Source organism: Dipodomys spectabilis, unplaced genomic scaffold, assembly GCF_019054845.1.
Source record: "Dipodomys spectabilis isolate Male_0828 unplaced genomic scaffold, ASM1905484v1 ptg000094l, whole genome shotgun sequence".
NCBI classification, from domain to species: domain Eukaryota; kingdom Metazoa; phylum Chordata; class Mammalia; order Rodentia; family Heteromyidae; genus Dipodomys; species Dipodomys spectabilis.
The window spans coordinates 14,469,735-14,494,098 of NW_024870771.1; the positions used below are offsets into that span (position 1 = coordinate 14,469,735).

At 43.0% G+C, this 24,364-nt stretch overlaps 1 protein-coding gene, 1 non-coding gene and 1 pseudogene across 10 annotated transcripts in view; 1 reads left to right on the top strand and 2 right to left on the bottom strand.

Annotated features, from left to right (window-relative positions):
• The window catches only part of Clasp1 (cytoplasmic linker associated protein 1), a 264,790-nt gene that overhangs the window by 84,313 nt on the left and 156,113 nt on the right, over positions 1-24,364 (top strand). For all 9 annotated transcript variants that reach the window (XM_042685291.1, XM_042685295.1, XM_042685298.1 and 6 more), the window contains exons 3-7: positions 10,910-10,988; positions 12,261-12,364; positions 13,119-13,210; positions 14,424-14,499; positions 21,792-21,889. In XM_042685291.1, the coding sequence (XP_042541225.1) occupies positions 10,910-10,988; positions 12,261-12,364; positions 13,119-13,210; positions 14,424-14,499; positions 21,792-21,889 (449 nt within the window). The remainder of the gene's footprint in view (positions 1-10,909; positions 10,989-12,260; positions 12,365-13,118; positions 13,211-14,423; positions 14,500-21,791; positions 21,890-24,364) is intronic.
• Positions 7,915-8,118, bottom strand: LOC122112488 (annotated as a pseudogene).
• Positions 10,258-10,383, bottom strand: LOC122112496. The gene has a single exon (XR_006148225.1). It is a non-coding gene; the product is annotated as a U4atac minor spliceosomal RNA (small nuclear RNA).

A 24,364-nucleotide genomic window follows, 5' to 3' on the forward strand; every position in this document is an offset into this window, starting at 1 on the left:
GCTTTATGAGATGTCCAAGTTTCACGGTCCTCATGATGTAGCTGGTCTGATTTCTACCTGCCGTTGTGAGTTTGCAACTAGTTAGCTGTCCAGTGTGGTTATTGAGTGACATGAAATCAGCTGAAAAGTCTGTGTTCCATTCACACTGTGTTTCAGTGGCTGAGTAAACACATCTGGCCACCACATTGAATAAATTTGGAATGCTTCTGTCATTGCTGAGTTGTTCTTTTGTACTGTTGGAAGGTAGCCCTGCTCTATCCTAACCTAAGTTTCCTATCCTTCTCTAAGTATGGAGGGAGATATTTGCTGGGGTGCCAGTCCCAAGTGCCTTTCTAACAGCTGAATCCTGGTGTTTGGGGAGCAAATCCCAGTAACCTAGTGTTATCTTAAGTAACCTACTTATATCTTAAGACCCTTACTTTTATGGCTTATAAACTATTTCTGAAGGCATTCCAGGAGTGGAATTTGAAATGTAGGCTAATCAGGGACATCATTTTTGGCATGAGTATTTAGGGATTTCCAAAGCGATGGCTTTGAAGGACTAATTCTCCCCTTGGACATGTGTGTGCACCAAGTCACTGACTTTTCATACCTTTTACTTTGTATCTGTAGTGATTCTTATTCTTAGAGTTAAAAGTGAGTGCAGTGCAGAGTGCTGCAGCTGAACAGGGCTGCATTCAGTCTTTGAAGCTAAACTAAAACAGCGTACAGAAATCAGCAGCAGGTTGCTCTGCTTAAAAAAACTCTGGTGCATTTTGTGAAAGCTAGTGCAAATAGAGTATACAAAATTTCTTTCTTAATAGAGACCCAGAAGCACAACAAATCAAAGAAAGATTGGACAAATGGGATTGCATGAAATTGCAGAGCTTCTGCATGGCAAAGGATATAGCTAGCAAGATCAACAGAAAGCCCACACATTGGGAGAAGATCTTCACTAGCCATACAACGGACAAGAGTCTCATATCTGAAATATACCTGGAACTCGAAAAATTAAATCCTCCAACAACAAATCCTCAAAGAAACAACTGCCCAATAAATAAGTGGGCTAAAGACTTAAAGAGAAACTTCTCTGAAGAGGAAAGAAGGATGGCCAATAGACACATGAAGAAATGCTCAACCTCTCTAGCCATAAAAGAAATGCAAATCAAAACAACATTGAGATTCCACCTCACCCCAGTTAGAATGGCTATAATCAAGAACTCTAATAACAACAGATGCTGGAGGGGATGTGGACAGAAGGGAACCTTACTGCATTGTTGGTGGGAGTGTAAACTTGTTCAACCACTTTGGAAAGCAGTATGGAGGTTCCTCAAAAGACTCCACCTAGAGCTCCCTTATGACCCAGCAATCCCGCTTTTGGGTATTTACCCAAAGGATCACAAACAAGACCATACTAAAGCTACCAGCACAACTGTGTTTATTGCAGCATTATTTACCATAGTTAAGATATGGAACCAACCCAGATGCCGCTCAGTAGATGAATGGATCAAGAAAATGTGCTCTATATACACAATGTAATTCTATACTTCCATCAGAAAGAATGACATTGCCCCATTTGTTAGGAAATGGAAAGACTTGGAAAAAATTATATTAAGTGAAGTAAGCCAGGCTCAAAGAAACATAGGTCCTATGGTTTCCCTTATTTGCAATAACTAGTATATGTCTGAGACAAACAGAAACTGTCAGACAAGTTGATGTTAGGCGAAATGAACCCCAAGATAAGTATTCAAATTTTTTTCTTTCTTGTGATTGTTTACAACATATTTATAAGATGATTTCTTTGTTGCTTTGTATGTACCTCCCTCAGGGTATAAGCCATGCTTTCACTGTATTTTATGTTGATATAATTTGTGGAGGGGAAGGGAAAAAACAATTTAAATAGGGTTACAGGTGGACCTATTACAACAATGAGATGTACAAGACGTTATGTCAAAAAACGAACTTTACAACTTTGGCCGTGTGGCGGGGTGGTGGTGGTGGGGGTGGTGGTAGAGGGGTGTGGGGGTGGGGGGGTGGAGAAGGGAAGGGATGGGAAGGGGAAACAAAGGAGGAGGCAACAATGCTTGATAAGAAATGTACTCACTATCTTGCCTATGTAATTGTAACCCCTCTGTGTGGTATTTTCACAATAATAATAATAATAATAATAATAAAGAACTGAAAGAAAAAATAATAATAAATGACTCTACAATAAAGATTACAGCATAAAAAATATTTCTTCTCTTCCATTTCCATTTTTCTTTTCCCTTTCTTTTTTGTGCCAGTGTTTGAAACTCTGGGCCTGGGCTCTGTCCCTTAGTGTTTTCACTGAAGGCTGGTACTCTACCACTTCAATTACAGGTCTCCTTCCTGCTTTTGGTAGTTAATTGGAGATAATCTCATGGGCTTTCAATCTTAGCCCTCAGCTCTCAACCTCCTGATAAGCTAGGATTACAGGCATGAGCCACTAATGCTCTGCTCAGGATGCTTTCTTTTTAACCTAGCAAATGTTCTTTTTAGCACTGGTCCTAGAGAAATAACAGGCCATGTGTGAAATCATGTAAATAAATGGAAAGTTTTGAACAGACCTAACTATTGGGTTTGGAGATTGGTTCAGTAATTACAGTAACAACTACTGACAGTAGAGATAGATCTACTTGGGAAGATATCCATATTGACTTGGGAAGATATCCATAACACATTAAGCGAAAGATACATGTGTATGTGTAGGACATGTCATATGGAACAATTAACAAAATATTAACAAGATTATCATTGAGTGGCACAGTTTTAGACAGCTTTATTTTCTGTTCTGGATTTCATGCCTCCTTGCTTTTTTACTTATATTCTTAAACCATATTAAGCACCATATTATTATGGTGCTGCCTTCGTATAGAAGGGGATACTTGTTTGCCTACTGTATGCCAGACATTTTTTTTTCATTAGTGTTTCTCTTTAGTTTATACACATTTTGGTACCAAATCTATTTCATGTATCTTATCATATTCTGCTACTGCTAGGCATGTTCTTAACACTTTGTTAACCCTCACATGGGCTCTGCTCTGTCTGTAAGGTGGATATAGTACTAGCTAAAGCTTTTGAACCTTAGAGATTCATGGTGGGCCAGTGGGTAATGAAGGTGAGCAACCCTCACCTCTCATCCCCAAAGCTACTTTTAGTCCATGGGCTTTTCCCAGACCTATTATTTATTAATATATATTTTTTGCAACAAAGTAAAAACCTCCTTTCAATTCTTTGGAGTTCATTTAGATAAATACTATTTTACATGGTTAGATGCCCTTAAGGCAGACCTATCACTTAAGACTCTAGAGGATTCAGAGTTCAGGCAACTTGACAGGTTATCTGATGTTGACAAAAAGTAGTGTGTATTGTGACTTGCTCAAGGTCTTTAGCTTCAGAGAGATGAAAAGACAGAAAACATAGAGCTTATGAGTATTGTGATTGTACTCTCCTGAAAATAGCCATGATGTAGTCAGGAGGATCAGGACCGTTTGTAGTTTGGTTAATGTCCAAACTTTATGACCTTTGCTAAGTCTCTTCATGTTCTTGATCTATTTTCTGTATTTGTAAATATGGGTAATATATTCTGTATGTTAGAATATGATGAGATTATTTAATTTTAAAGAATTCTTAAAATACGAGAGTATGAATTTTTAAAATCTCAATCTATCTATCATCTATCTATCTATCTATCTATCTATCTATCTATCTATCTATCTATCTATCTATCTATCTATCTATCTATCTATCTATCTATCTACCTACCTACCTACCTACCTACCTACCTACCTACCTACCTACCTACCTACCTATCTATCTATCTATCTATCTATCTATGTGCTAGTCCTAGGGCTTGAATTCAGGGCCTGATTTTATTTTATTTTTGTTCAAGGCTAGTGCTGTACCAGTTGAGCCACTGCTCCATTTCTGGCTTTTTGTTGTTTAATTAGAAATAAGAGTCATGGGCTGGCTTCAAACTATGATCCTCATATCTATCTCCTGAGTAGCTAAGATTACAGGTGTGAGCCACCAGTGCCCAGCTTTTACTTGTTTTCAGCTTTTTCTTCTATAAGCTAAATTTCTAATTTTCCCATACAGCACTGTTTGTTGTGATCGCCACTCTAGTATATATGTTTTATTGTCCAGTTTATTGTTACAATTTGATTTCTTGCAAGAAACATTTATTTTATAGAACCAATATTCTTCAGACTCACCTTTTTGTTATTCTTCATTCCTTTTTCACATGTTCTTAAAAATGTGTGATTTTTGTTGTTATTGTTATTTTTTTGGTGTCAGTACTGGTGCCTGATATCAGAGCTGCTGTACTTTGAGCTTTTTCACTCAAGGCTAGTACTCTACCACTTGAGCCATATCTCCACTTTGAGCTTTTTCATGGTTAATTGGAGACTCACAGACTGTTTGACCAGACTGGCTTCTAACCTCGATCTCAGATCTCAGCCTCCCGAGCAGCTAGGATTATAGGCATAAGTCATTGGTATCTGGCTTCTTACAGTGTTGTTTGTAAGGAAATCATTTCCCTTTCTTTCTGGAGCATGTATTTTGGAGGCTAGTGATGAGATACTGCTTCCTTCACTTTTTCTTTGGTGGTGCTGATCTTCATCTTGACCTTTGAAAAGATGCATCTTGTGTAGCTCAGTAGGGATTTCTTTTCCTCTGGTGATCTGTGACTCACTGTACTTCCTTTGAGGTTTTTCTTGAGTTTTGTGAGTTTTGTAGTATATTCACAGAGGCTTGTAGTATATTCACAGAGTTGTATAGTCATCAGTATTAATTCTAGAACATTTTCTTATCACTCAAATAAGAAACTCCATTAACGTTTAAAATTTATGATAAAGCATATATGACAAAATTTCATGTGACGTAAAATATATAGGACATAAAATTCAAGTCAGGTTAAAGTGTAACTAACTACTCAGGATGCTGAGATCTGAGGATTGCGATTCAAAGTCAGATATAGGACAGGAAAATCTGTGACTCTTTCCAATTAACCACTAGAAAACCGGAAGTAGCACTGTGGCTCAGTTGGTAGAATGCTAGCCTTGAACAATAAAGCTCAAGGACAGTACTCAAGCCCTGAGTTGAAGTCCCATGACCAACACTTTGTTGTACAACCATTATCACTCTCTACTCAAGGATATTTACATTTTAGAAATCTGAAACTCTGCACCCCTGGAATACCGTCTCTTTCCCTCTTCAGCCCTGGCCATTGCTATTATACAATCTCTATAAATTTGACCACACTGAGTAGAGGAATCAGACAAGAGGAGTCAGACAGAATTAGCTTATTTTGTGAGTGATGTATCTCAAGGCTTGTGATGTTATAGCAAATATATTCTTCCAACCCTCAAGGAGTATATGCTGTTCCAAGACCACCCCCCATCATGGACACCTGAAATGGTAGACAGGACTGAACCCTATTTATATTATGGATCCATCCATCCATCCATCCCTCCATCTATCTTCCCTCCCCCATTCCTACCTAGGATGAAGTTTGAGCACAGTAACTGTGATAAGTTAGGCACAATAAGAAATGATTAGTAACAATGATAACAATACCCTGTAATGAAAGTTATGTGAAAATTGTTCCTCTCAATGTCTTACTGTCCAATAGAACTTAGCAGCCTCAACCCATGACGTTTTTCTCTAGTAAGTCTGGTACTTTCACTCATGAGCTTTACAGCTCTATTCACATGTCCAAAGCGCCGCCATCACTCATGCTTTAGGGACATCTCAAAGTACATTTCTCAGTGCAGGTCACTGAGATTGCTTTTGAGTACCTAACTGGAGGGTATTATATGCAGCCTCTATTCCAAAGGCATGATTCTTGTCCTGGGTGGGACTAAGCAGATGGTGTGAGAGTTTGTTACGCTGTTCAGAAGAGTGAACAACATAAAATTTATTCTTTATTTATGGAACTTTTTATCACGGGTGACTGGATAAGTAAACTAGCAGAAAATGAAATGTAGATAATGTGTCTGCTGCACAAGAACTTGTTTTTTTTTATTTGAAAGACCAAATGATGTTGCATTGTAATGTTGGTACACACTGGGGTTGTTCACTTGTAGCTGTTATAGCGAATGGGGCTAGGAACATTAGTGCCCAAACGTCCGCTAAGACCTGGCCTTCTCCACTTTGAATAAATGCCCAGAAATGGAATTTCTCGATCATATGGTCACATGCTTGAGCTTTGAGGAGCTATCATATTTCCCAGTGATCCCATTCTATACTTCTAGTAGTCCACACAGTTTCCCAGTACACTTTCATTGCCACATGTTATTTTCTTTTCTTTTCTTTTTTTTAATAGTCATGTTAAAGACGGCCAGCTGTTACTTTTTACTTGTTGTCTCTAACTTCTTTTTCAATTCCATTTAGTTTTTTGTGTTTTTTTTGTTGTTTTGGTCAGTCAGGGGGCTTGAACTCAGGGCCTGGGGCACTGTCTTTGAGCTTTTTCACTCAAGGCTAGCACTCTACCACTTGAGCCATAGCACCACTTCTGGTTTTCTGCTGGTTAATTGGAAGTAAGAATCTCACAGACTTTCCTACCTGGTCTGGCTTTGAACCGTGATCCTCAGATCTCATCTTCCTGAGTAGGATTACAGGTGTGAGCCACACTAGCAATCAGCTCCAGTTTAGTCTTACGTTGTTTTGTTTCTGTCCCTTCTTTTACCTACTCTCTTGAACTTCCCATCTCTGCCTCACTGTGCTTTATTGTGGATAATTGTGGACTTTTCTACTTCATGTTCTCTTCATCTGTATCCATTGCACTTTAAACAAAGCCTGGTGCATTAGGTACTTAATTTTTTTAGTTTTTGGGTTTTTTTGGTGCCAGTGTTAGGGCTTGAACTTGGAGCCTGGGTGCTGTCCCTGAGCTTCTTTTGCTCGAGGCTTGTTCTCTACCACTTGACACAACTCCACTTCTGTTTTGTTTTTGTTTTTTGGGTAGTTTTGGTGGAGACTAGAGTCTCACAGACTTTCCTTCCTGGGCTAGCTTTGAACTGTCACCCTTGGCTCAGCCTCCTGAGTAGCTAGGATTATAGGCATGAGCCACCAGAGCTCAGCCTATGTACTTTATCTGTTGTATAAAATGGTTCTTTAAAAGAGTCTGTGTAGCTTGGTAATAGTGTTCCATGCCTATACTTCTAGTACTTAGGAGGCTGAGGATTGAAGTTCAAAACCAGATCAGGCAGGAAAGTTCATGAGATTCTACCTTTAATTAACCTTCAAAAAGCTGGAAGTGGATGTGTGGTTCAAGAGGTAGAATCCCAGCCTTTAGAGAAAAAGCTAAGGGACAAGTGCTGAAGCCTGAGTTCAAGCCCTAGTACCCATAGCCTCCACAATCCCTGCCCGCCCCCATCCCCCCCCCCCCCCCCCCCCCCGCCGCCCAAGTCTATATAGTTTTCCAAACTCTGTTTTTATCTCCCCAATTTGAATCATGTGTTTTATCTTCTTAGACACCTTGAGAATTGTTGTCTAATTATTTACACTCAGAGTTCAGGTGAGCCTTTGTTTCTGTTAGTTCTTAATTATGTTGTCCTGCGTTCCATTACCTTTGGTCACGATTTGCATACTATCTTTGAAAAACTGTTCACAGAAGTAAGTTGAGTACTAGTCTAGGGTAGTATTTTCCCCAGCCAGAACTGACCTAGGTTTTAATTTTGTAGGGCTTCAGGCCATACGTGGTCCAAGATCATTTTAATTGGATGTGAGGAATTAGGGCATTTCTGGGTCACCTAGGTGCTGAGGAATAGATACGTGGGTGTCTAGCCCAAGTTCTAGGGGTTTCTTCTCTACCAGCCTGGGAGAGGTTTTCATTCTCACATTCATCCTCCTAGATGAGCCAGGTCATCAAATGTGACCATCAGCGTCCTTCCTAGTGGATATATGACCTAGTGCAAAAGGGGCCTTACTGCTGGCTCTTCCCTGAGATGTCATCTTCTACCTGGTCGATGCGTGGAGTGGATGGAGCATGCTCCTATTCCATCTCCTGAGGCCCCAAAATCCATTTAATATATTGTCCTCAGATGCAGGACGTATCAGATATTAAACTGATAAGAACAGATACTACACTTGATCTTAGCCAAAAGGCCGAGAAGCAATGGTCATCATCTTAGGTATAGAAGAAACTTAGGGGTGGTGGTAGTGGTTTGTTTTTGTGCCAGTACTGACAATTGAACTCAGGCCCTGGATGCCGACCCTTAGTTTTTTTGCTTAAGGCTGATGCTCTGCCATGTGAGCCACAGCTTCACTTCTAGCGTGATAGTTCATTCATGGACTTTGCTTTTGAGGAATTGGAAGACCCCGTGCCCCTCAGCTTTAAGACTTAACCGTAAGCACAGGTAATTAGAGACCGTGTGGAGGAGGTGCTCAAGGCTCAGGCAGAGTTATGGGCGCAGTGAAAACGAATGGCTGTGTGCGCCATGGTCACCTGACCTTCTTGCCCCGTTCCCTCCTTCTAGGGCAGCTGACTGCAGTGGCCACATGTCCTGGCTAAAAGCCCCAGGTCCCTGACGACTGTTCACTAGCTCCCCACTGTCTTTGGTCACCTGTTTCTTTTGAGGACCACCTGTTGCTCCCCCGGTCCACTCCCCATGCTGTATCCTGTGTACCCTGGCTGATGGCATGCTTCCCTCCACATGGCAGTCTTCTCTTTCTTGAGTATGAGTTCATTCAGAGCATAACCCATGTGCCTTCTGGGATGCTGGAGAGCTTGCTGCTGCCGGTGGGTGTCACCCATAGCAGGATAGAACAGAGCCCTCCCAGATGATCTTCATCAAGTTCTCTGTTATTACACCTAACATGAGGTTGGCCTGTTGGTTTACACTTAATGAGCCAGCATAACTAAATTATTAATGACAGTTCATACATTGGTTCCTAAGTTTTTACGTGAGGAAAATGGTCATATTTCTGAGCTCCAAATTCTATCCAGGATACCACATTGTATCTAGTTGTTTTGTTGTCATTAGTGCCTCTTAGCTGTGATAATTTCTAGCTATCCTTGTTTTTGACTTTTGACAGTTTGCAGGTCAGGTATTTTGTAGGTGCCGTCTATTGGGGTTTCTCTATTATTATTATATAGCATATGGGCTTTGGAGTTAAGTACCTTAATTTTTTTAATTGAAACAAAAATGTACATACAGTTAGTTAATATATGGCTCTTAATATATAATTTGGCTGGGTATTTTTTTTGAAAGAATATATACTTATGTGATCATCACCCAGTGAGAATATCTGATGTTTCTCTTACTCCAGTAATTCCCACGGATAGGCCCTCTACGGACAATCTTTCTTCATACCAAGCTGCTATCCAATTTACACTACTGTCGATTAGTTTTGCCTATTTTAGAGCTTTATATAGGTCTAGGGATATTGCATAAGTGGTAGAGCACTTGCCATCAAAAAAGTTTATTTTGCCAGGTGCCAGTGACTTGTGCCTGTAATCTTAGCAATTTGGCTGAAATCTGAGGATCGAGGTTCAAATCCAACAGGGGCAGTAAAGTCTGTGAGACTCTTATCTCCAAGTAACGACCAAAAGTGCTGGAAGTGGAGCTATATCTTAAGTGGTAGAGAACTAGTCCTGAGTACAAAAGCCCGGTGACAGTGCCCAGACTCGGAGTTCATGCCTCAGGATTTAAAGTTTTTTATTTCGAGCATACCAGGTGCCTTTGGCAATTCCAGTCTATGAAGCATCCATCACTAGTGTGGTTGTGATTGACCGTGCTGACCTTGGTCATCTGGCCGTTTGTCAGGTTTCTCCGCTGCAGAATCGCTCCTCCCTCTTCCATACTGGACACTTGGAAGGAAGTCGAGCACTAAATGCTCTTTAGTTCGAAGGTAAAATCATTTAAAAAACCAGAGGAATTTTTCTAAAAAAACGGCTTAAAATCTCTATTTTAAAGAAGTGAAAAGTTATTTTCTGTAGTACTATTACCAAGTAAGGGCACTGCCTTGTACCGCCCTGAAGTTTGAATGGATTTGGAAGCAGTGGGTTTATTTCCTACACAAGCGGGAGTCCGCGGCCTGTAAGCTTTAACTGCTCTGTTCACACATTTCTCTGGTCGAGTCGGTATGTAGTTGCGTAGAAGAATGGGGGGTTGGTTATGAAGCCTGACCGACAGCTTACTTACTGTGTCTTCGGCGCCCCCACCTGGGCAAGCAGAGCACTGCAGAAGACATATATAACAGACTCAAGATTGCTGCTCTTAAAACACGCGAGGCGGGGAAAAAGAGGATTTTCTTTTTTCCAAAAATTGCACCAAGATAAAGCAAAGCCTTAGCTGATGCGAACGTGTTGTTTAGGTGTTAGCAGTACTGCCCTCGCTAGACGCTCATCGGACAGTAGCGCAACCCCAAGAAAAGGATGGTTGCGGGCGAGCATGCGTGCGCTGCAAGCAAGTAGCGCCAACGCTATGTTAGGTTGTGGCGACTAATTCCTAGGTCCCATCCTAACCTGCTGGGTAGCTAGTATCTCCAGCGATCTCCGTTCCTGACTCTAACCACCTAAATCTTTAATCTCCCTTGAGACTCTAGGGAGCCTAGGAACGGTGGCTTGGTGTTACCCAGAAGACCGCGCGCCGCCTGCAGTAAAATTTGCATACGCCCCTCACCGGGGCGTGGCCGACGGGTGGCGGAACTAAGCCGCGCTCTTGTATTGGCTGGCACGCTAGGGATTGGGCTGCTGCCCCGTGGCCCCTTTTCATCTCCTCCCGTCGCACCGAATGCTTTCCATTAAAACTGTAAACTATTCTGTTGGTGCAAATCGCCCTTCTGTTTGCTTCTCAGTTTAGTCTAAAAAGGCCAGACATGCGGGCCGTCCTCCTCCTCCCCCTCGCGTGTGGGCGGCCGCGGCCCCGGGTTGTACCTAATGCGCCTCCGGTGTTTTCCGTTGCAGGTGGTTCTGCTGGGCATGGACATCCTGTCGGCCCTGGTGACCCGGCTGCAAGATCGATTCAAAGCGCAGATAGGCACAGGTGAGCGGTGTGTAGACTGCCTGCCCTCAGCCTGGCCGCCTCCCCTCTGCTCCCCCCCAGCCCTGGGCTGTAGCCTGACTGCAGGTCACTACTGCTTTCTTCCAGCCTTTAAGGGTTAAGGTGGAACTGTGTTCCAATGCCAAGCATTGCTACCTATTTGTCTTATACAGGAAATCAGCCTTCAGCTTTTAGTACTGAGTCATGAATGACCCAAACCCTTCCTTATTGCTTGGCAATTTTCTTTGAGAAGTCCTGTAAAAAAAAAAAAACTGAGATGATGGTTGTTGACATGAGTATTTTCTCCTCGATAGCAAATGTCACTGCTACAAGCATGCTGAGAATACCCTCCTTATTATTTTAAGGAAAATAATATGTCGGGGAAAAAAGAGGAAAAACCAGATCCCATAAGATTGAGATAATTTAGACATCATCGAAGTTTCATATTTCATGATGAAAATATACAAACAGCAAATGTTTGTTCAACCGTTTCCTTAAATTAAGGATTTCTCTATTATTTTTCTTTTATTCGCCCTCCCTTTCTTGTTCCTTCCCTTCTTCCTCATTCTCCATCATCTCCTCAGTTTCTTAGGCTCTACCACAGAACCATTGCCCCAGCTGGAATTTCTTTAATTCTTTTAGTTTTGTTTGTCCTTTTCCATTGCTTTCTGGTCAGTGTGTTCTGGAAGATAGTAAACCATAAAAGAAAATTTTAGTAATTTCAGATTCTAGTAGAGTTCACTTTTGTTCAGTTAGCAGAATTATTTAGGTATGTCACCTATAATTTATGGACTCACAAGAAACCAAGTAAGTGCTCTCTGTTCAGTAGTCTTTGGAGCACTTATGGGACCCCCATATTTCAGAGTATGGAACAGACATGGAGAGTAGGGCTCCATCCGGTGTGTATCTATGTGCTGCAATTTATACAGCACATGATGCCAGTAGATTGGTCCATAAGTCCTTACTCCTTTACCCTTAAGATATGCTGGAGCTTCTCTCCCAGTTCCTCTTCAGTTTCCTTTTGTGTTGATTCCAATCATATTTCCACATGAATATGAACATATTGGGATCTGGCTGAGGAAAGTGGGGTCAAGTAGGAGACAAGTTGCCTATGCAGAGGATGTGGATTTCTGTGGTTAAGCACAGGATTTCAGCAAGAAGAGAAAAGCTGTGGGCAAGGATGGGTGATTTTAGAATGAGTTACGTCAGTTAGGCCAGGTGAACATAGATCCTTGAATCAGTTTCCATTTCACCAATTTCCATTTTGATTTTCAGTGCTGCCAAGTCTAATAGACAGACTGGGAGATGCTAAAGATTCCGTGAGGGAACAAGACCAAACTTTGCTGCTAAAGATTATGGATCAAGCTGCTAATCCCCAGGTAGGGCAAGGAAAGCATTCTGGGCCCTAAGGGTTTGTGCTTACTTGCAAAAACTGTGTGTCTTCATAGACTTAATTTCTCATAAGCTGAAGAATTACAGATGAATATTATCATAACATCGGTGTGCTGCCCAATGTGAGAAGTAAAAGGTAAATAAGTAAAAAGTATTATTTGAATGTTAGTGGACTTAACCTGGGTACTGAGGACTTAGTTCAATCCATTTGGTTCTTTAGCTCATTTATGTAACTGGCTCTCTGAAGAGACAGATGTGGTGTCTGGGGAGCCAATAGGTTTGGCCAGACCCCTAGTCCCTGTCTGCTATGAGGGTGCACCTTATGGGATGGACGGATGCATCTCTGACTTACAAGGTCCCACTGACTGCTGTTAGGAGTCCTAGGACAGTTAGCAGACGATAGAGCTTGCGGGTGCTGGACTGTGGTACGTGATGGGGAGAGCTGTTCCAGGCAGAGAGTAGTGGGCGTAGATGGCATGGCATTTCCTTTCCTACCCTGAAAGGACCACTTATACTTCCCTTTTAGGGAAATACGGTTGTATAAATGTATGAGTTTTTAACATTTTAATGGATGTATTTGAGAAAACCATCTATATCATCAGTTCTCAATAGACTTTGGGAAATGATTGGTGGGGATGGGAACAGTTTGGCTCCAGCTAAGAGGCTATCCTTCCTTTGACCCCCTAACTGAACGAAGGGCTGCAAAAGTCTCTCTTCTTACCTATTCTTTGTCACTTGCAGTATGTATGGGACAGAATGCTTGGAGGCTTCAAACACAAGAATTTCCGCACGAGAGAAGGCATCTGTCTCTGCCTTATTGCAACACTCAATGCGTAAGTCTGGGCCTGACCTGAACATTTTACTTGGCTGAAGCTTTTGAAAGATTCTTTACTTTGAAGAAATCAGCATAAAGGTAGTAGTGAAGAAATGTGCTGGGAGGTGCTGTCCCCTAGTGGTAACAGTAGGTGTTAGTATGGAATGCCATGTTGGTATAGTTCATGGTGCTCTCTCAGATTGTTGTGTTCTCTGTGTCGTTCCCCCCACCCCCCACTGTCACAGACATGCGTGTGTGCGTTTCTGTATGGAATGCAATGGAAAGCCCTTTTCCAGTTTTTTTCTTTCTTTTTAAAAAGTTAATAGTTTGAAATTTTTCAGATGGTTGCACAAAGGGGGCTTATAATTTAATGTGTTCACTTATGTGTCTAGTGCATCTCCATCAGTCTTCCCATCCATCATTCTTCCTCGTCCTTTGTGCCCCTTCCCAACTGACTGATTTCATTTCCACTTCTTTTTATCACATACTCACATTGGGAAATGCCAGGTTATTTCCCAGAGTTGTTCTACACCATTTTACAAACATAATAAATTGAGAATGTTTGCAGCAGCAATACCTGTGATGGTAAACGGTATGTGAATAGCATGAAGATCCCCAACAGGGCTGGATGTTGTCAGACACCCTGCAGCCATTTGCTGTAATTGGGTGGGGCCCCTGAGTCCAGCAGGACAGGAAGTGTGTGGCCTGATGTGGACTAATGCCTATGTAAGGCAAAGTGGGCTCCAGGCTCAGCCTTAAAGGCACAGAGCCACTGGAGGGTTTCAAATCTGCAGAGGGGCCATCAAGGCACATTTATTTCAGGATGGGATGGAAAGATCCTTGGGTGTGTGTGTGTGTGTGTGTGTGTGCGCGTGTGTGTGCGTGCGTGTGCGTGCGCGTGTGTGCGTGCGTGTGCGTGCGCGTGTGTGCGTGTGTGTGCGTGCGCGTGTGTGTGCGCGCGCGCGTGTGTGTGCGTGTGTGTGCGCGCGCGTGTGTGCGTGCGTGCGCGCGCGTGTGCGTGCGTGCGTGCGCGCGTGTGTGTGCGTGTGTGTGTGCGTGTGTGTGCGCGCGCGCGCGTGTGTGTGTGTGCGCGCGCGCGTGTGCGTGCGCGTGTGCGTGCGTGCACGCGCACAGATTGTAGAGCCCTGGGGACATGGAAGAAGGGCAAGTAGAGTCTAGGAGACATCTTTCTTTCCTTTGTGCCAACAATAATGCACTCCTTTTCTTTTCAGCTCTGGAGCACATACTCTAACACTAAGCAAGATTGTGCCACATATATGTAATTTACTTGGAGATCCAAATAGCCAGGTAAGTGAGCAAGAAAGTCCCTGGGGGAAATCACTGTTTATAGATTCTTCAATTGCCTACTAAGTGGTGGGACTTACTTTTCTAGAGCTTGATTATTGCCTAAGGTGTCAGCTGCCTGTTAGCTGATAAAATATCATCAGCAAATCATCTCCTGTATAGAGAGCCAGGCAGTCACTAATCTGTATGTGGATGTCATCCAGAGCAGCCTTCCTGGAGAGGCCCCTCTGGCCACCATCTCTGCAGAGCAGGGGTGGGGTTGGGGGAAAGACTGACTAGAAAAGGAGCTCGAGGAGACTTTTCTGTATTCTGCTTTGGGTAGTAGCTGCCCTTGTGTGTGTCATAGTGGAAAATCTTTGAACTGAACCCTTGAGAGCTCTGCTATATGCAAATCATACCTGAACTGCAAAATAAGAAAAGCAAGCACCTTTCGTTAGTGTGCAGGTAGAACGGTTGCTCATCTGCCCCATGGCCACCAGGTATTACCATCTCATGGCATTGGCCCTGTGGCCACCCATCACAGAGTTGGGGGACGTTCCCTTCCTGACTTCCAAGGCATCCGGCTTTCTCACTCAGTTCAGTTCACAAAAGTAGAAGTGGTCAACAGTCATTGCCCTTTAGAGTCCCGATGGCTGAGTTGCCCTCAAAGATGTTACGTCAGCTCTTCTCCACTTGATCCTCACCAGGCATAGCCTCCCCCCTGCCACCACACCAGGTCCCCTACACCCAGTCCCCACCCAGGCCCTACCTGCTCTCCTGTCAGTCCTTTCTTCCCGTCTTTGCTCTGAGTCCAGCAGCCAGTGCCTCTCGCCTCCTGTCTGGTATTGCATGCTGCTTGCATCTTTCCTTCTTTGTTTGCCCTTTGTCTCTTACCCAGTCTTCATGGAAGGCGCATGACATCTGAGACACAATTATTGGATATTTCTGCTTATTGAATCTTATTTTATAATCAACATCAATTTAAAAAATGGCCTGAATAATTTTTTTCTGAAGACTTTTGTATTGGATTTTTTTTTTTGCCTTTACCTCTCTGCATTTGCCTTTGTTTTTGTCTTCTGTGAAAAAAAATTTCCTTTATAGGAGCCACAGTTAGGATGTCACTGCTGCCTGTTCCTTGAGCAGAGTAACAGAGTAAAAGCTGTTTTGGCTCATTGAGGTTCTTTATTGATCATTTAGATTGCCAGATAGGTGAAGTGAATCTCTGCTCCTGGCCTGTCAGCAACCATGAGACCTGGAAATAGGGAGCTAGCTTCTTGTGAGTGTACTTGAGTTGTGCAGACAGAACACGCTATGCCATTTAGGGCCACACCATGGCATTGTCCAGTAGATGACTTAGGAAGGCCCAGGACTTCCACTGCAGTGTTCCACCAGATGTTTCTGTTACCTATTCACACAGTCCTCTTGTTCTGACCCTTTTGTCCTTTCTCTTCCCCCACCCCGCACAACTGAGAGCTTCTCCTGCAGGTCTGCCTTATCAGGTGGGTGCTTAGGCTTTGGCAAGTGGGGAGATTACTGGTGTGCTGTTATTTTCTCAGCTTTGTTTCTGTAGCTGAAGTGGGTGCCATCCTCTAAAAGACTTGGGAGGAGGCTTCTCCATTCAAGCCACAGTGTGTGGTGACAGTGAACGCCCCCACTCCGTCCCCAATCCAGAGGCAGGACCTAGATCTGGTATAGTCCTACTGCAGACCTAGCTGATGTGTCCTGTTCGGTCTGTACATCTGACGTGGAGAGGGAAACATCTTGCTATCCCAGGACACCCCCCACCCCCACACTGATGGATAGTGTCAGCCTTTCTCTGTTTAGAAGGTCCCAGACTTCATGTCTGTTTGGAGAGTGGTTTGGGAGTAGAATGTTAACATTTAGAAGTTTGAAACAGTGATATTTTTGTCTTTGAAGTTACTCCAAGAGTCTCTAAGAAATGTCTAACTCAGCTTAGGTGCTGATGTCTCACACCTGTAATCCTAGCTACTCAGGAGGCTGAAGTTCAGGGGCTTGTGCTTTGCTGCCAATCCAGGCAGAAAAGCTCATGAGACTCCATTTCTAAAATAACCAGAAAAGGCCAGACTTCAAATCCTAGTAACTGTCTTTTTGGAAGCAGTCACTCTCTCATATCCCTGGGTTCCTTTCCTGTAACTTTCCTGCAGTACTGCAGAGGTACCCTTTCTGCAGTACTCCTTTAGGTTCTATAATGTGGCATTGCAAACAGTCACACACTAGCCTAAATTCCCAGTCACTAGTAGGGGGCCAGGGCTTTGTGATGGCCACATGCTACAGAGAGCAGGCTTCTGTTCCTGAAGTGCTGACAGTGAGAACAGGCCAGGCCAGGAGCAAATGCAGCTAGCCACCTGTATGATGGGAGGAAAGCCTCTGTTCTGCCCTATAACCCTCAGCTTTCTGATCTTGGCTCCTCAGCCAGGTTTAGGCAGCACACAGGTTGCCCCTGTCCTTGGGGCTTCTCCTTTTGGGAATACCCTCAAAGATCTCATCGTATGTGTTCAATGGTAAGCTCTGCCAGGGCTAGTAGAGTATCTGTGCTGCGCTGCCCTGCTACCTGTGCTATGGCTTGGCCTTGCTGAGACCAGGGCCTTGTGGCACTACTGGCTGAAGCAGCTGGCTATCAGATGAACTGGGCATCTAGAATGACTAGGCTAGATTCTGTATAGTGTATAGACCAGCTTCCTGTCCCTCAGCCTGGGGCTGAAGCCTTCAGTGAGGTTTTACTTCACAGGAAGCCCTCACATCAACCTGTGTTGAGATGCAGTCTGCTCATGGGAGAAGGCATGAGCTTGTGCCCTGAAATATGGCAGTTTAGCTCTTCATTGGCATCAGTGGCCCCAGAGCAGGAGTCTCAACTCTCTAGTCCCCTGGCCTTCCCTGTGTCCCACTAGGCCCTATGAGGGATGGAGAGAGGAAAGGAAGAGGGAGGGAGGGAGGGAAGGAGGGAGAGAAAGAGAAAGGGAGGAAAAGAAGGGCATAATCATACATTATCTACTCTGGATTCTGTAAAACACTCAAGGTGGTCTTGGCAAGTAGTGCCTCCTGTATGAAGTACTTATCTTTCTAGCCCTAATGGCTTCACATTTTGAGATTCCCTTTTGCCATGAGCCTGAGGGCTTATCAGGAAGAGCCAGTGTAAGGCCAATGTGCTACAGCTATTGTGCCTTAAGAGTTCTCTACTGCATTACTTTTGTTTAACCTTCTCTTCACATTTGGAGCATGAGACTTTGATGTGCCAAAGAAAATCTGCTCATTTGTACTACTTCTAAGTTTTCTAAGTTTGAGGAATAATTCTTTTATAGGCCAAGAAGTTACCTTATAAGATGTAGAGAAGACCAGTCATTGAGTTGAGGGGCAGGGGCCTGTATGTCTGCACCTCCTCATTCCCATTGCTCTGAGTCAGAGAGTCTCTTCCATGTCATTTTACACATGTCTGCTCCATTCTCTTATTATGGTCTACTTGCCATGTGTAGGCATTTGGGTTCATTTTTACCTAGAAAGCATTCATATATTTGTTGAATGAACTCATTATTTCTTTTACTTCTCAGAGCTGCCCTTAGCTTCCAGAGGACATTGAGACTAAGAGTGAAGTGTTTTTTTCGAGGTCACATGCATCCTTTGTGGCCAACTAGGGTCTTAGGTCTCCCTTGACTCTGGAGCTTGTAATTCTCTCATTTAATTGCTCATTGCCCAGACTACTTAGTAGCTGATACTGATGGTTCTTCAGAGGCCTCCACCAGCTGCTGAGCAGGTGCTATCAATAGAGGAATCAGAGATGGTACGCTGTGCCTAGACACAGTGCACATATTACACTACCATTGTAATCTAGTCATGTTTCTATGTGAAATGTTTCTTGATATTAGAAATGATATATTTTCTAAAATAAAGTGATATTCTCTGTTGGTCAACTCTGGCTACCCTTATGAAGTAACATAGATTGTATGGGGGCATATATAGAGATGTATATTCTTTCAGTTCTGGAGGCTGGAAGTGTGAGATCAGAGTCCCAGATACAGTAGGGTTCTGGCGTGGGGGTTTCTTCCAGGTCTGTGTATAGCTGCCTTCACCCTGTAAGCCTTTATGACTTCTTCATGGGTGTGCAGCTCTGTTGTGTCTATTTTGAGCTTACTACTCCTTTCATTTCAGGGCCGTACTCCTTTATGCCCGTCTTTATCCTCAATTACCCTCATCCACATACCTCCATCTCCACATATTGGGGCTTAGGGCCTCAATATTTGGATTTTGTGAGTACAGATTAGTCCATAGCATAAGGTTTCAGGAGACAGTATGGCTTGTGTATGGTAAGGTTACCTATCATAGGATGCTTGCAAATCAAAGGGTAGCCTGCAGTGTTCCAGCTGTAAATTGTTTGTAGCCCACCTCTGTCTCCTTCATGTTGTTCCCCCATCTCTGCCTATTGAGTTAATGACACCTCCCGTGCAACAGTACTAGCTTTCATTCCATTCTCTATTAAAATTCTTCCTTTTTGTTTGCAAAGTTTTAAACTTTCAGAAAAATCGAGTAGTATTATGAATGCTATTATTAACATTTTGTCTCATCTATTGCCTCTGTTTGTATACATGGACATACATTTACGGACATAGACTTTTGTTTTTCTTCTCCTGGCACCACTGGGGCATCCTACTTTTTATGCAAGGCTGGCACTCTATCACTTGAGCCACACCTCAAGCACAGCTTGCTTTTTTTTTTTTTGGTTGGTCATGGGGCTTGAACTCTGGGCCTGGGCCTGGGCTCTGTCCATCAGTTTTTCAGCTCAAGGCGAGTGCTCTACCTCTTGAGCCACAGCGCCACTTCCGGTTTTCGAGTGGTTTATTGGAGATAAGAGTTTCACAGACTTTCCTGCCTGGGCTGGCTTTGAGCTGTGATCCTCAGATCTCAGCCTCCTGAGTAGCTGGGATTATAGGCATGAGCCACCGGCACCGGGCTTAAGCACAGCTTTTTGTTGCTTAATTAGGTAAGGAGTCTCAGGGATGCTTCTGCTTAGTTTGACTTTGAATCATGATCCTTCAGGTCTCAATCTCCTTAGTAGCTGTGATTTCAGTGAACCACTTACCAGCAGAAGACATAGACTTTTTTCTGAGCTATTTGAAGTAATACGCAGATATATTTTTACTCTTGGAAATGTGTATCATCTAATAGCAATATTTTCTTATATAACTACATGTGATTTTACTATATCTATGAGAAATCTAGGGTAGGAATGTGGCTTAGTGGTAGAGTGCTTGCCTTGCATGCATGAAGCCCTGGGTTCAATTCCTCAGCACCACATAAACAGAAAAAGTTGAAAGTGATGCTGTGGCTCAAGTGGTAGAGTGCTAGCCTTAATCAATAGATGCTCAGGGACAGTGCCAAGGCCCTGAGTTCAAGCCCCTGTACTGGCCAAAAAAAAAGAAACAAATCTAACATTGATACAGTGACACTGTTTAATACATAGTCCACATTCAGGTTTCTTCAAGAAAAATGTTCATCCTCTCAAATGTCTTTTGTGCTACGTTCTTAGTTCATATTTGTGTCTGCCCAGAGTGCTGCACCTGGCATTCCTGAAACATATACCGTATGTCCCTACTTTGGTGCCTTTGCTCAAGTGTCCCATTAGAAACCTAGCACCTGCCACATTCCATCTAGATCTGATGAAATCCTGCCCTTCCTAGCAAAATCAGGCTGTCCCTTTCTCTTTATGATCTTTTTTCTTTTTCCTCCTCTTTCCCTTCCCTGTCCATTTGTACCTCCTCTTCCTCCCCTTTCACCACTTGTCCCATTTTCCTTTGCCCCAAATTTATTCACATAACTTTCTGATAGACAGAACTTTCTTTTTTTTCCCCCCTTCTATTCTAGGCCCTCATTGTTTCTCACTCACTGCTAGAGTTTCCCCCTTGGTTCCCTCCCTCTCTTCCAGCTCCCCATCCCCCTGCAGTCCAGCCCAATAGTGCCAGTGCCACCAAACACATTTTAGCAAACATTTAGGCGTGCTTTTTTTTTTTTTTTTTGGTTTCAATTTGCTAGAGTTTATTTCAATCAATATTATTTTATATGATCAGAGGCACATACACATTGTGCCTTTGTGTTCCTCCCCTAAGAATATTTCTTTTGGTCTTACCATGTGTGAATGCCGAGAGTCCTGTATAATTTATCATGTCCCAGTGTATTATAGAATACCAAAAGTTCCTATTTAAAAAGATATTTGCGGGGCGCCGGTGGCTCATGGCTGTAATCCTACCTATTTAGGAGGCTGAGAAAGCTGAGGATTATGGTTCAAAGCCAGCCTGGGGCAGGAAAGTCTGTCAGCCTCTTATCTCCAGTAAACCACCAGAAAGCCAAAAGTGGTGCTGTGGCTCAAGTAGTAGAGTGCTAGCCTTGAGCTGAAAAGCTGAGGAACAGCGCCCAGGCCCAGAGTTCAAGCCTTACGACCGACCAAAAAAAAAGGAAAAAAAGAAAAAAAAAGATACAACTACTTAATAATAAAATAAAATAAACATTACCTGAGATATATGAGGCCTGACATTCTTCTCCAGTACTAAAAAACTAACCATTACATAATGTTTCAAGTGATCTTCATTCATTTGGATTGCAAAGAATTATTTTTCTTTTTAAATATCCACTTTGTAACTTTGCTCAGCATCTCATAAGAAGCACATTTTCCCTGCTTGTGGCTACAGGAGCTAAAGTCTGAGCGGGGAAGGAAAGATGGTCCTGGATAAACAGAAAGTACCCGCAAAGGTTTCTTTCAACAGATAATTCTGGTTGGGTCCAGATGTTGCCAGTTCCCAGGAAGACAGGTAGATCTTCAGAAAGAGACTAGCAGACTCAGGATGTAGAGGGAGCAGAAAGGTGTGGACCACTGCCTTGCCAGGACCTTGCTCCCCTCCAGCACAGCCTGTGCTTCCTGAACTCTTCTGTCCCTAGGGTTAAATGAGTAAACTGGATCTTTCCAAGGGGCTGGGGTTACCTGGGGAACTGTTTAACCTCCTTTCCTTATAACTTTGGAAAGATGGTATGCAAATTCTGGTTTTCTGACATCATATCCTAAGCAATGAGAAGAATGGGATATGGATTTTAACACCAATGAAGGGTAAGAACCTGGGCCTTTTCTGCCTTATGGGATTTTATTAGCCAAATAAAAACTCCAGTGTGTCTGCCTAGTCCATTGTGTACGAGATTGCATTCACAGTGTTTGTAAATTGGTGGTAAAATGGGGTGGCATATAGCCTGGTGTGTCTCAGCAGGAAGTGCTTGGGAATGACACAGAGCAGCTGTAAGATCTCTTCTTTTACATCTAGGTTCGAGATGCAGCAATAAACAGCTTAGTGGAAATTTACAGACATGTAGGAGAACGTGTGAGGGCAGATCTCAGTAAAAAAGGATTGCCACAGTCCCGGTGAGTTCATACTTCTTCCTGTTTTCCTATTCTTTTTTAGGTATCATCTTGGTTTGTATTACTACTTTTGATCTGGTCATTTTATTCATAGAACGCATGGTCAGAGGATTGGTGGTTGGAGATCTTTTTCATACCATACTTCAGGGACCAACCCCTCCTGTTCCATTACCTTAGAAGTAAGACTTTTTCATCCAGACATTTGGTCTGACCTCATGCCACAGGCTGATTTTAGAAGTACCTTAAAAGCAATGATGTTGAAGCATTCACCCTTTCTCTGGGTCTACCTCTTGTTACACACAGCACTTAGGTGTGTAACACTTAGCATGGTAGATGTTTACAATATATTTGTTGGAAAGGAAAGCTATTCTCGAATGTGTCTGCTAGAAAGGAATAACATGAATAATAGTTCTGAAAGACATTGTGAATGTTTCCTGCTCAGTCATGTCATTTTCAGATGTAGAAGCTGATGCCCAAGACACCTTGAGTCCACAGATCACTCTTTCTTACAGTCAGGATTTTAAAAACCAGGAAACAGTTGAATATCAATTTAGTACCAAATAAAGTATAAACACATGGATTCATGTTATTCCTGTAAGAGAAAAAGCAACTTGAAGTTGCTAGGCAATCAGACTGGGAATAACTCATAGAATAGCTTGTCTGTCCTTGTGTTCAGAAGACCTGCAGGGGCCCAGATATACAGATTTCACAGCTCGTAAGAGTCTGAGCCAAGATTGAATCCTTTTTAATCTTCTCTGCCCTTTTCCAAGAAAGAGAGTGAGTCCTGGGCATCTGGATAGGGCATAGCTACTGAAACAGTTGGTGAGATTGGTGGGCTGGAAGTGGGCCCTAGACTCTAACATGGGGGTTCTGTGAGTGAGTGAACGGGGCTGTGCTTCCTTGTTGAAAGTCAGACCTTACCCCATTGTTATTTTCACCATGGCCCCCTGTGCTCTGCATCAGAGAACTAGATGGGAATAGCACTGCTTTCATGTATTTAACAAAAGGTGATCTATGAGGATAGAATGGAGCATCTCTAATCGACAATCCTCAAATCTGAAATCCTCCATAATCTGAAGTCTGCAAGTTTTTCTCAGCTCACAGCAGATAATCTTTTTTTGAATTTTATTTTATTGTAAAAATGCTATACAGAGGGGTTACAGTTATATTAATAAGGCAATGAGTATATTACTTGGCGAGCATTGTTATCCCTTCCCTAATCCTCCCACTATCCCTTCCCCCCCACCCCCCTTGCCTACCCCACTGTCCCCCCGAAACTGTAAAAGTTCATTTCAAATGTACTCTCTTGTGGGTGTCATTGTTGCACTGGGTCATCCTTTGTCCTTGTTTCAGCGTTTTGTTATTCCCTTTCCTCTCTCCAAATTAGACACATGTATATACAAGATGCAGGGTACCAAAATCAAGTACAGTGACAACGGGGGATATACCCTAGGGGGAAGAGCATACAAAGGAAACAAAAAAAAAAATCACATAGTATATTTAAAACAACAACAAGGAAAGACCTCTTGTGTCCATATCTTGGGGTTTATTTCATTTAGCATCATCTTATATGGTCAGATGAACATAGCTTTTGAGCTTTTTCTGCTCATCTGATAAAATTATCCTATACATATGCTAATTATTGCAAATGAGGGAAATTATGGGGCCTAAATTTCTTTGGGGTCTGGCTAATTTGATGTTATTTATTCCAAGATATTCTTGAGTTCAGGAAAACTGAAGCTGGAAGTGCTTCTGGTTCCTATCATATCACATAAGGGACACCTGGCCTGTGTGTTATTTCTGTGGTTGATGGACCTCAGCATTCTGATCTCTGAAGAAATATGTGGCGAGAGCACTTAAGAGGAAAAAGAGCCACTAATGGTCTCTGGAAAACTAGAGGGCACAGATGAGTAAGAGGGTGAGGTTTCAAAGAGTGAAATCAGCATTGGTCCTGGAAAAACGCCTTGAGCAAGTGATACCTACTCCGCAGTGGTCTCAAACAGGCTATATGTTGCTCATGGTGGCCCCAGGCCATGACTACCAACAGTACAGTTTCCATTTTGCACAGAGGTTTCCTCTGCCTTGTGGGAAGGAAAGGAGAGCAAAGTAGCAAATTAGAGGGAGATCACATTGTGAAACCACGCTCTAGGAGAATTTTGAGTTGAGAAAAGAGTTACTGAAGCAGCCTTGAGACCCCTTCCTTAGAAAAACTGGCTCCTGGCTTGTGTCTGGAAACTTGGATAACTCCCAAAGAGTGAGATGGGAGAGGATTACTACTGTGTCCAGATTGTCAACACAGTGCTGTTTAGTCTGTGTACCTACTTTCCTTTTGGGAGCCTGGAATTCGAGTACAACTCAGGGGACGCATGTGCATGTTTTCAGTATGTAGTTAAACATCCTAGGTGCTGAGTCTCTAGGCAGCTTTCCTGCTAGACAGCACCTCATTAAACTGGGTGAATGAAAACTATGCTATGTGAC